The sequence below is a fragment of the Idiotropiscis lumnitzeri genome, chromosome 3 (genome assembly GCF_059441095.1).
Source record: "Idiotropiscis lumnitzeri isolate Australia: NSW breed Sydney's pygmy pipehorse chromosome 3, RoL_Ilum_1.0, whole genome shotgun sequence".
NCBI lineage: Eukaryota > Metazoa > Chordata > Actinopteri > Syngnathiformes > Syngnathidae > Idiotropiscis > Idiotropiscis lumnitzeri.
This window is the reverse complement of record NC_142393.1, coordinates 14,134,430-14,147,581: the sequence shown is the minus strand read 5'-3', so window position 1 is coordinate 14,147,581 and position 13,152 is coordinate 14,134,430. Positions and strand designations below refer to the sequence as shown.

General features: G+C 41.6%; 1 protein-coding gene across 5 annotated transcripts in view; it reads right to left on the bottom strand.

Annotated features, from left to right (window-relative positions):
• agrn (agrin) overlaps window positions 1–13,152 on the bottom strand; it is a 213,450-nt gene that overhangs the window by 38,127 nt on the left and 162,171 nt on the right. For 4 of the 5 annotated variants that reach the window (XM_088289716.1, XM_088289718.1, XM_088289719.1 and 1 more), the window contains 3 exons: window positions 10,313–10,729; window positions 6,775–6,900; window positions 2,039–2,166 (listed from right to left, as the gene is read on the bottom strand). In XM_088289716.1, coding sequence (XP_088145842.1) covers window positions 2,039–2,166; window positions 6,775–6,900; window positions 10,313–10,729 — 671 coding nt within the window. The remainder of the gene's footprint in view (window positions 1–2,038; window positions 2,167–6,774; window positions 6,901–10,312; window positions 10,730–13,152) is intronic. The other variant, XM_088289720.1, reaches the window with a different exon arrangement.

Sequence of the window (13,152 nt, the reverse complement as noted above, 5' to 3'; positions counted from 1 at the left end):
GTTTTAACAATGGCAGACACGCAAGTTGAGGTATCGTAGATTAGGTCCCACTAGACGTTTGTGACACGGATACCGCAGTTGGCGCCGATACATCATCAACATTCATCGGGGAGGCGACGCTTGATGACAGTAATGTTGATTTCAAGGGCCGATGATGACAGAGACAACACACGGGACATGTTTAAGCAGCTTGATTGCGTCTCGAAGGACCTCATGGCAAACTGCATCTGGTATTTTAATCACTATTTTCCTTTTTACATGACTTTTCAAATTACTTCACTGCTCATGTTCACACACGATTTACAGCTCTAGTTTTGGAAGCAATTGATTTTTTTCAGTTATTTGTGATTTTCACAATTCAATCTTACTGCCATGTTGCAGTGTGCTCTGCCTTTTTCGAAGGCGCAGGAGGCATTTGTCTTAGACTCAGCACGCCGGCACTACAATAAGTCTTGCGTGCAGCGTATTGAATTAAAAAGGGTAGGGTTCAATGAGCAAAGCCTTGCGAGAATCTCCTTTGTACCAATCCATCTTAAAGAGCCCACAAAACCACTCGATAGAAATGAACAATTTAACAAGAGTCTTGCTGCAAACAACAGTAACTTGTACCAGTCATTTTTGTGAGTAAATTATTAATTAATTAAAATCTAACCTCAGCAGGGAGAAGCTCCAGCAGCCCCGCTATACTAGTGAGGATGTGCGGTACAGAAAATGGATGGATGTTGACTGGACTACTAATGGATTAGTTCGATCGCTCTTAATTTTGAACCGACAAATCAGAGGTTGTGGTGCAGAAATTTTAGAGTTTTTGGAATAATGATACCACCGGGGAAAATGCTTTACTTTATTAAATGTAAAAAAAAAAAAAAATGGCTATCTATTGACCATTTATTTTTCCCCGAATATATCAAACTAATAACGTGAAGCGTACCACAAACACAATACATGAAATTTGCTGCCTGGAATTGATGAGGTAGATTGTCTAACCACCTAGAAAACTTTTACTGAATGCCCATTGCTATCAATGAATGTGTTCTATTATGTGTAAAGAAAACAATCCACAGCTTTTGTTCATTACTGTAGTCACATTCCTTGAAAAATAATACCAAAGAAATTTGTATCATTTTCTAGACAAAACGTCATTGTTTGATGTTAGTGTTTGTGAAAATAACACAACACCTGCAAACTCTTTATTGTGATTTTCATAAAATAATTAGCCAATATGCCTTTGATCAAACATCCACCAGGCAAGCATGTTGGCATAATGTGATATGAATGCAAACATGTTTTCGTCCACTCTCCATCAACCAGGTGCACCTGAATACCATTTAGCAAACCTCAGCAGCGTCAACACCTGCAATGAAACCAGCCTGAGTGGACCTGAAGGAGCTGGAAGAATCTGATTGATCCGCCTCTGAGTAGAGATTTGTCAAATGATGCTTTAAAAGATGACTTAGGGCTCTCTACAACTCAGAAGTTTTCTGCAGGAAAACTTTGAAGAGAGTTGGTGTAGTGGCAAAATGGAGGGAAGGGGTTCACATGCTAGCATTTTTCAATGTCAATTTGGCCAGGAAATGTTCTCGAAATGCTTTAAAGCACCATTTTTTTACCACTTGAATCAGCAACTGAACAAGTTCCAAACACAACTTCAGATGATGATACTATAAAGTTTTATGGCGGGGAAACCGTTTGCAAACTATTCTCACTTTCAACAGCAAATCAGCAATTTTGACATACTTGATGCCGTCCACTATTCATCATACGTTGAGTATTGCTCATCTTGTGTACCAAAACAGGTTGGTCAGCATGTGTGGTGTTTTTTTATCATAAAAGCTTTATTTATGTATCAATAGATAAAAAATGAATTAAAAAAATAATTAATTCATTATATATATATACATATATATATATATATATATATAATGAATTAATGATAATAATAATTATATATATATATATATATATAGAGAGAGAGAGAGAGAGAGAGAGAGAGGCTATGTAGCATGTAAGATGCAAACTTGTGATGTTCAGTACTTACGGCACTCTCGATGCTGCGGGCTGTCTCTCCAAAAAGCTCCGATTTGGGGTCCTCCATCTCGGGGGTGTAGACTATTTCTTGTCCCTCCACCTGGTCCAAGTGCAGGAAACCACTGAACTTCATAGTGGCTAGAGGGAAAGAAGATGAGATAATGAAACGTATGTATTTGCCTTGAGCACACTTCCCCGCTGCCTTCACACACTGTTCATTTTCAGCGACAGTGCCAGTTGTGGGTTAGTGATGGATTGTGTGTTGGCGTGACTCTGACAAAGGCAAGTTAGTGTGTGCTGCTGATTGGGTTTTTTACAAGACTGGAAGTAAAAGTAGGGGCAGGGACATATTTGGTGGGGAATGCTGTGGATGAGGAAGGGGAGGACAGTGAAATGTGAGAGGAAGGCAAGAAAGTGGAAATTTAGGCCATTTTCTTTTCTTTTACCAGACAGCGATTCATCCCAAAAGCTGGCTGAGGCATGGAGGGCTGGGTAAAAAGACAATATGTTATAGACATACACAACACAGGAGGGGAAAAGACCACAACGCTAAAGTTATGTCCTCCACAGTTGGCGTAGACACAGAGGACAATGACTAAATTGTGTAAAAGTTGTAACGATAAATGATTTTGAATTATACATACTTTTATTGGAGCACCTTTTGCTTCATGACATCATTTATTCTTTTTGACACGTAAAGAGAGGCTAAGAGAGAGGCTTGACTTGGCAATATTTTCCCACACTTATGCAAAAATTGCACTTCATGTCAAAGATTTTGAGGGCATCCCGTGTGTACAGAAGCAGATTTTCATTTGGGCTTGGATTCGGGCTACGGCTGACCCATTTCAATGATGTTGACTTTTCTCTGTTGCATCTTTGCTGCTGCTGATTTGCATGCACGTTTAGTGCGCTCGTTTTGTGTACGAAAGCAATACAAAAAAAAAATGTGTTTAAAATATCAGCGATTGTGTCACTCGCAAAAATTCCCCCCTCGGGAAAGGGATGACTCTCTGAATGCAACTTTGGAGGTGACGTCGCACAACATCAATCAGCTTTCTGCACGGTTTTACTCCGGAGACGAGGGCTCTAAATTGAGCGAGGATGTGTGAGATTCTGCGCCTCCACGCTGCTCGTAATCAACAGAACAAATTGCCCAAATCAATCATGGTTGCCTGTGTCTGAGCTTTGGCAAGGGGGGGGGGGCGGAGGGGCCCTTGTATGATTATCGTGAAAGATAGTCTTAATTGTCTCTTAAGGGCAGCAGGGCTGTGACTGATACAGCCTGGCTTAAATAGCACAAAAAACGGGCGGTAGACACCGCACCCTTCCTTCCTTCTGCCGCACTTTTACAGGTGGTGACTCATTGACTCACATCTAATGGTGTCCATAAAACAGAAGCAAAATGAACAAAGTTTGGCTGGTAAAATGAGCAGGGAGGGGAAAAAAAGCACGCCGGTTGAGAGAGTTTCAATGTGCGGGGAAGACAAACATCAGAGAGGGTGAAGATTGGAAGTAAAAGAGGAGCGACAGAGCTATTGGAACATCAGTTTCTACTGAACTGTGAAGCATAATGGATGTCGGATGTCCAGCAGTGTATTGAAGAGTTTAAGAGAAGCTGGAATTTAGCGCACCATTAATGCTCACACAAGCAATTGCAGGCCGTTATCTTTGATGTCATATTGGTGCGACTGCCTTGTTCAAATGTAACACGCTGAGATGGATTTCCCGAGAGGGAAGCCAAGAAAAGTGTTCCCACATATCAGACTGGCATTTCACTAATTAGATATAGAAACAGTCTTCTTCACAGTTTGATGTGTCAATAGAGTGGCGCAATTAGGAAAGTGGGGACAAGTTGGGCTGGATTTAAAAAAAACAAAAAAAAAAAACATTTAGCGTCTGGTGTCCATCCAGCATCATGAAGCACTTGAAAGCAGGCCCTTCTGATGTCAGTGAGCTCGGGATATTTTAGACGTATGGAAAAGCAATGAGCTGTTCAAAATGAATTTACCTTTTGAGACCAACATTTGAGCCGGGCTCACTGGGCTTCTCAATTGCAAATTAATCAAGCATAACATTCAACCACTAAAATAGCCGCTCACAATGCAAGAACAATTCATTTGTATAATTTGACAGTTCACTCAAGAAATGAAAATGTGATTTATTATTCTGTTTTCTGTAAAATGCTACATTTTGAAAATGCCATAAACCCTAATATATTTATTAAGAACTCAGTTTCTAATTGACCGGCACAATATCTATCTGAACAGTTGAAACGCGCATAAATCATCACCCACAATGCAAGAAATAATTGTAACAGTGTTGGATTCTTTTTTTTTTTATTACCAGCAGTGTAACATTTGGGTCCAAAAGTACAGTAAAATGCAGTTATTTCAATGACAACAAGCGCCCATGTCGGTGTATCCGATCTGTCGTTTTACAATAAATTGCAGCCTTGTCAGCAGATAGGAGATTCATATCATATTTCTATCCATATTAGAAAGTCGCCTGAATCTGAGTATCTGTTCTCCCTATGCTGCATTTTCCGAATGAATTTGACTGAAGGGGAGGCCCAAAAAAAATCGAGACTGTGTCACTTGAGCGACACAGCAAAAGTGTAAATCACACCACAGCCTTAGAGCTGTCATATTTTCCTTCCCGGGTGTTTGTCAACTTTTTTGTTGGGTAATGAATTGCCGTTCTTCTGAATCCATCCACCCATCCATTTTCGTAAAGAAACAGTTTTCCTCTTTAGGGACGTAACAGAAACTAAAGCCTTCCTCAAGCGGACGACACCCCGAACCGGTCGTCAGTTAATCAGACGTAAATTGGGAATCGGCAATTGAGTGGAATTGATCGCGTGTCAGCTGACGTAAAATCTGCTCTATTGATCGTTCTTCTTCTTTTAGTGGCAGGTTACACTGTTCACACGACTGTGACGTTGCTCACCATTCCGCCTGCACATTCCTTGGCTAAAACACACACCAAATTGTGGTTTAATATAATGTGACAAAACAGAACTGTATCTCGAGATGGAAATGCGGTTTAGAAAATAAACCGCCACATGTCCTTAGTGGCCACCTGAAGAGATGTTGTGATTGGTTGGTTATGTTTGTACTTTGGTGTAATAGGAGGAATTCATTTCAAAAGAGCCTGCGCGCATCAAAGAAGGTAAATAGTATTGTCGTCCAAACATGGTATGCGATGTGGGGCAGATGATTTTCCTGGTTGGACTTGGTACTTTGGGATACTACCGGGTAGAAATACTGCCCAAAATTAGCTTTTTATATTAACAGTGGTGAAACACTCAAAGAATTGAATTCAAGTAAAGGGACGGAGACGGCACAGAGCCCTTTATCTCTTTGAATCAAGTCTATCAGAGAGCGCTGATTGGAATGAAAGCCCTTCAGTAACCGATCCACTCTCATTCCAGTCCGCCGAGAAATGGAGTGTTACGAAGCAGGATTGACACTGACCCGGTGCCTCTGGAGAGAAAAGTGAGATGTAGCACACCAGGGAGATATTGAAGAGTGCCACTGACTAATAAGAAGTGGTGGTGAGTGTGAATGAGATTAAAACCGAAGAATAAAATGCGCAGGACGATCGAGAGTTCCCACAAATAGAGACAATGGCCTTCACTTCAAATGACAGCAGCCTCAAAATAAATTCACTTGGGGATCCGCGGTTTATAAATATGTTGTCAGACTGAGGTCATGTGACACTTTTTGCACTTAAATATAAGTGCGTACAACAGACACATCAGGAGAATATTTACGCAATAATGACAATTAATTTATAATAAATGGATTTTTAAAGTATCAACAATGTAATACGTATATCAGGCTAAAGTTGACAATTTGACTTTATAAGAAGCATTTCGCACATGTGAACCAGCTGCTCGTCCTTTCGGGTCTTATACTAAAACATATTTTTAATACCGTGTAGAACTGGATTCAAAATTTGACATGTGACTCAGATGGACCCAATTAACAAATGTACACTTTGCATCAGATATACGAAAAACGCCATTTGCTAACTTTCAAACTTACTTCGAATATTGCTCAATTCCATGAACTGCCACGATGTAAGCTTTCAATTAAAAATGGATCACGATTCGAGCACTCAGAAATGTTGTTAATATGTTCGACTAAAATTGATTTCAAATCTCAAACAAGCTCTCTAACTACGACATTTTATTGTCAATTTTTGAAGGTCCAACTGCACGATCCGTTCTCTTTTATTTCTTTGAACCGATCAGTTTTGTGAAAGGCTCATCTACGCTGTCATAACAAACTTTGGTCATATTTTCCCACGTGACATTTGTTTACTTTCTATCCATCTGCTCAAATTTGATGGAGGTGATTCATGAAAGCAGAAAAGATACCAGCTGTATGTCAGTTTGTTTACTGCAGATGGCAGAATATTAGTAACCTCAAAATAAACACAGAAAATGAACACAAAATCTCTTGAATGCATAAATTATAATAATGACAGATAAAAAAAAAACTACTTTTAGAAGGCATAAAATCCCCATATTTGTAAACATTTTTAACCATGCCTAGCACGGTTTGCTTATGAATCGAGATTGTGCAATTTCTGAAAAATAAAGGAAAAAAAAATCTTACTGAAAATGAGATTTGATACTCAATGAATAATTTGACTTAGCATTTTTCAGAACAGATGTGACAACTCTAACATAAGCGTATATGGTACGAGAATAATCAAAAGTGAAAATGACAATAAACTTACGTGGACAGTTCGTTCCATCCGGGCTGCTGGCCGCAGTCTCGCTGTCAGGGCAGCAACCAAATTCTGTGTTGTCACAGAACGACCTGTGGTCAGCAATGGGGATTGCGGTGTTTTCCATTGTGGGTCCTGGATGGCGGGGTGGAGTGCAAATATTAGAAACTCCATCGCACACTACAACCACAACAATAAAAATCTGATTGCATAAATGCCACTTGGAGACTTAATATCATTCAGTATGTCTTGGTGCATTTTTCGAATTTATTTATTTATTTTTTGGTGATTTTGCTTTTTTGTCTTATTTTAAGGCTGCTCGTTGCCATTAATAGAATTTGTATTATTTTCACAAATTCTCAAATGGGAAGCAATATATAAAGCATATATTTAGCACTGTGAAAACGACCATGCCCACCTCTGACGCTCCATCAGGAGCAAAAACAGCATGTTGTGTATTTTAGAATATAATAATATTACATGTACAATATTCAAAAGTCTACAAATATAACACAATAATAGAATACAATAAATGATTATTATGGTGTGTAATCACAAAGTAGGACGTCCTAATCCTTACTGATTTTTGGATGTAAATGATATAAAGTAGTTGTCTGATTTCCTTTTGCTGACAGTTCACCCAGTCTTTTCTCACCTTTTATGTCAGTTGTGAAGTTCTATAATGAGTCAAGTCAACTATTAGTTGACAAATTGGAATTGGAAAAATCCAAGACAGACAGTAAAAGAGTGTTTTGTCATATGCAGCATATCTGACATAAAAATGCCAGAGGTGCTTCCGCATAAAGAGATCTGACCGATTGCTGGTGTCAGGGCTGTCCCTCCCCCTTCTCACGAGGAGAAAAGATATACATGTACGCTTCCCGTATATGCGGCTGTCTTTGAACATAAAGAAATCATAAAAGTATGTGGTCCCGCTCCCTGACCAACTGTGTAATACACTGCACAAGCAGTGAACCTCCATCTTCTCTAATGACGGTGTCGGCGGCAGGGGCGTCTCGGCCGAAGCGACGCGGTTTATGGTCGCGCGGCGATCAGAAATAATCATGGAGGCAAACAGCTAACGGCTAAACAAGTCGTAAAGACGTCAAGAGACGGGGAGGGGGACGTTCTGCTCAAGGACTTGCGGTCAAAGGAAGGAGGGAGGAGAAAGATGAGGGGCTTATAGGGCACGTGTTGGAGTGTGGTCGGTAGATTTATGGGTGCTGGGCTGAAGAGGAAAGGACGGCGAGGGGAAAAGAGGCAAAGAGACTGCACGGCAACTCCATGGGGAGTCTTAGGAATAACTGTCACATAAACATGCACTAACACACGCACATACATTAGGTGAGGATTTCAATAGAGCTCCACTTCACAATGCGCAAGGTATGCACACACCCAACCGCCTGCTTGATTTATATACTATACTGCACTGGTACACTAATGGTTAGTTACCGCAAAAGTAAGGAAGCTTTCAGTAATTCAACAATTAATCTGTTTGGTAAAATAAAAAGTTGATTTCTAGGTTAACTCCACGCTAAAACGAGCAGAACTTCCATTCATTCATTTTTTTTATTCCAATTGTGATATTTCTATTCCCATTTCGTACGCGAGCTGACTTTGGGTGAGAGCTGTGATACACCCTGGAGTGGTTACCAGTCAATCACAGGGCACAGATTGAAAATTCACAGTCACATTCACACCTATGGACAATTTAGGGGTCTCAGCGAAAGCGGTTGGAAGCTGGAGTGCTCGGAGAAAACCAGGGAGAACAAGCAAACTCCACGCAAGAATGCCTGAGCGGAGTTTTGAAAAGAGAACCACTGAAGTGTGTATTGCTGTGAATATGTGGCACATTGTTGAATCCTATCATGTTACACTCTAAAAATATGCGATTGGATATTGTATACTCCCAACATTTCCACACCGTATTGGTAAAATCTGCACTTCACTAGACACACATAAAGCTGAATAGGAATAAAAGGTAAAAGGAAAAAAAAACACTCAGGCATGGTTGGCTACACTTTCATTCACACAGAGGCTCAAGACAGCAGGTCTCCATGGTAGACAGACTACATGCTTCTTGCGTCACCGAGCATTGGTCAGCAGCTGACAGGAGAATAAATCTAAGATGCTGGGAGAGCGGGGAGGCGAGGAAGACGAAGAAGAAGACCACATCGGGGGTCACGCTATTCCAACGATCCTTTACGTTTGTTGCAATCTGACAACTGAGGTGGCTGGATGGAAGGAAAACAAGACAGGATCTGATGGGAAGGCGCCAGTCATCCCCCAGGCACCAGGGCATGTCGGGAAAGATTCGGGACGACTTGTCATGTGACTGTGACTGATTGAAGGTAGCCTATACGCACACACTCGCACCTCAAACCGCCCAGTCATATCATCCTCTCAATTCTGGTTCCAAAGAGACCCCGAAACGGGCCAGTGCTTTCATCAGGCCAGCTCGAAACGTATTCTTTTGCAAGCTGGAAGAATGACAGTATGGGCAAGGGGGGCAGTGACAATGAACCATGCAGATTGCTTTCTCACTCAAATGGAGATATTATCAAAGAGAATCTAGAGAAATTCATGCAAGTAAGCAGCAAGGCTGCAAAAAAATATCGAATTGCTGTCACCTTTAATCCCTCAGGATGCACTCCATTATAATCGGGCATCATTTTGTAAAGAATATTGCCATGTGAGCAAGGCTTAGGTGCTTTGGAGAGCACTTCAGAAAACTATTATCAGTTAGCACAGTTCATTGCTAGAGTTAAAACTCTACCCTGCAGCACTGTATATTAACAACACCCAGATACGCTCTGAGCCCAAGCTCATCTATGATTGACTAATGCAAAGTGTGCTGTGGTCTGACAAGTCCACATTTCAAATTGGTTTTGGAATCAATACTGTGGTGTGTCAAAGACAGATATTTTGTTGCAATGCTTTTGTTCACTTTCATTTCAAATTAAATGCATTTTTTTCCTCCGACGAGGTGTGGTTACCAAAACACTCCATCCATCTGCTCCTGGCCCGGCCCCTCGGTCAAATTTTAGAACCCATTGTGGCCCGCCAATCAAAAAGTTTGCCCAGCGCTGGCTTAAAGTGATGTAACACAGTAGTAAATATTTCCCTGTCCATTCTTTTTTGGATTATGTTGCAGGCATAAAAAAAAGAGTCAATATTTTCCCCCAAAGCCCAATAAAATAATTTGTGTTGGCATTCTTTTGTTTAAATTCATGTTATCACCAAGAAAAGTGTGTAATTGATTTTAATCTGTATGGAATTTGTAGTTCGTGATTTAACACAGCAAAATCTGGCATTACGAACATAGTGATGTATAAATGCGCTTGTTGTAATTTGTCGGGCAGGTGTGGTCAACGATAGGACATTATCAAAGGAATAGGCACAGCTTCACGCAACAACAACATACTTGACTTGAAGTATTTGATGACATGAATATGTTATGATATGACATTAAATATTTGGTCCTTAATCACAATATGCACAGCTGCGAAAGCATTATGGGTGTGATCATGAAAGAGCAAGGATTTACCAAAAGGCTCCTCCGCCCCACTGGCCTCTGTTGGGACGCCGCTACCTGCTTCCTCTTCTTGCTCCTCCTCTTCCTCAGCTTGGTCATCGCCACTCGGCTCCCCGCTGCCCGAACCCTCGAAAGAATTTGCAGCAGCGGAAGGGGCGGGGCTACTTCGAGATGCGGTAGTGGTAGGGGCAAGGGTTGACTGAGATTGGATGTGGATGGAGTGGTGTTGGTGGTTTTTTTGCGCACGGTGGTGTGTGAGCGTGGGTGAGGGCGTGGTGGCAGGGGGCTGCACCGTAGTCTCAGCAGTCTCGGCCGTTCTCGGAGGCGGGATGGCCCACACCTTGTTATGATTTAAGGGGGCTGGCGTTGTGATGGTGGTGGCGGCAAGCGGGGTTGCAGTGGGTCGCTCAGCCCGCTCGGAGATGGTTTCTGGTGGAGGGAAGGGGAGGAAGCAAGGAATGGATGAATGATTGAGCCAAGATGGAAATGTTGGAAACTTATGACATTTACTGTAATTTCCCTACAGAGCAAAACTTACAACAGTGGTAGCAAAAAAAAAAAAAAACATTGTTACTGATTCCAAACAAAATGAGTCAGTGATGTTCAGGAAGGTCATCTATTCAAAAACCTTGAATGAAATACAGTGGACCTTCTAAAGTGGAATGCTTCTGAGATTGTAAAATTTGGAATCAAGCAAGGAGTTGTAGAAATTACACCACTACAGGGCAATTAAGACGGAGGCAATTAAAAATTTTGAACATAATTTGCTGACAGCTAACTGCACGATTCTCACACGATAAAATGATGATGAAGACATAAGCAGATGGTATTTTTGCAATACTGCAATAAGGGAAGAGCTTTTTTCATAAATACGAGGTGGACTCAAACAGACATTGATTTGGAAATGAGCTTCAACAAATGCAAGCGGTGTCGGAAAATGAATGCCATCCGCGACATGAAACCCCAGGAAGAGTAAGTGCTAATTTTGTTGTGTTAATGCCTTTTGGTTTTACGGCCTGAAGCTAATTGTTGCTACTAGTTGTGCCGCTATCCTCCTGTTAGCCGGCGCGGGAAGGGGGGTTAAAGATCCACGCCCGCCTGCTGGCCGCCGTCAGCCTCCTGCGACTTATTTGCGAAATATTTGCGTGCACATTCTTGCTCTCGTCCGCTTCAGCCTGTGTAGGTGAAGCATTGATCGGCATGATATTTTTTATTTTGTGAATCCTGGTTCCCGTTATTTATTTCTTCTGTGGTAGATGTCCCATAAAGTAATGACGAATACGGATGGTGCCAACAGATGACACACAGAGCGAAACGTTTCATCTGCACATTGTTCACACACCATCGCATTGAGTGTCTTTTCTGCCGGTTTTCACACTTACTATTTATTCATGCTTGTGTGGTGCATGTATGCCATCCCAGTGCCTTTGAATTTTCTATCCATATTCACATGCTGCCTTGCAGGAGTAAAGCTTTAATCACCAACAGCCAGTGCCGCTGGTGATGAATGATTGATAGAAATAGGCCATGAAAAAAAAAAAAAAAGAAAAAAAACCCAAGCTGCTTTGACTCAGGGCTTCAAAGGCGGCACTCCGCTCGCTGGCGCCAACGTCGTCAACGCCACCACAAACAGATGCACAGCAAACAAGCGCTCATTGGGCAAAGAATCACTCAGAATATGGAAGAGAGAGGAGGATTGCTGCAGAGAGACCATCATTACCCATGAAAAAAAGGACATAACTGGGTGTGATGAAAGAATGATAAATAGGACAAAAAGTCCCCCTGAAGAAAAGTGAGTACCGGTAAATAAGGAGATGCTACTTAAGCAAGTAAGCTGAGACAAGCAGCTTTTCTTTGCTTCCTCACTGCCCATGGGAATAAAATTGCATGTGGGTGACATAAACATGATCGTCATTAAGATTCGCCGAACATTATGTGTACAGCCTAATCACGCTGCTATAATCGCCTCCTTGACTGGAAGTTCCTCACTGAGGTGTGAAACGCGATACCACCTGGGACAGCAGAGGGCCGGGGAGAGGTGTCAGCTTAGAGCTCGGAACACTTTTTGTTATAGGGACAGATTTGGAGTGGGTCGCAAAAGAAGTTGAGATGGTATCGTAGACATTGTGGCGTTGGCGTTCCCCTTGGCTACACCTGTCACTCTGCATGCAGGCTTAGTGTCAGGTGGCTGGATAGCTGTGCCGATAATGGCAGAGTCTAAGGCAAGAGGGGAGAAAAAGATACACTGCACCTACAAGAGTAGTGGAACTCCTGCAGGAATTGCAAATGGGCAGAAATAAATATTGTATTTTCAGCAGCAGAAACTTCCCGTCTCCTGGGAAAACTTCAGCAATATTTTGCAAAGAGGTTGCGAGGATTGATGTCCGTTTATCCGGAAGGTCAGAGATCTTTAATGCTGGAGCTAAGTCAGAGCGAGTCTACAGCAACATCTGCTAATCCCAAAGGTGTTTCAATTGATTTTTCCACGTCAAACTACAGTCCAAGCATGTCTTTGCGTACTAGGGCACGAGATGCTCTTCTGAAACACTACCCACAAATATAACGGAAAATAAACTAAAATGTCTCGGTAGGATTACGACTGATCAGAGTGATTAATTTCAATCCTAAACCTGTCACTCACACACTATGACGACTTACTCATGGGAAAAACAAGCAATTGACATGATTAAAGTCAGCATTCATTTGTGTGTGTTTTGTGCCACGTTTTTTGTCTCTACAGTGGCAATAGTATGAGATGACTCACTGATCTGTCAGAAGGCTGTCATCAACTAAATGGTCAATGAAGTCAAACATTTCAACACCTCGGAATTGAAAATAGTGTGCATATTGTA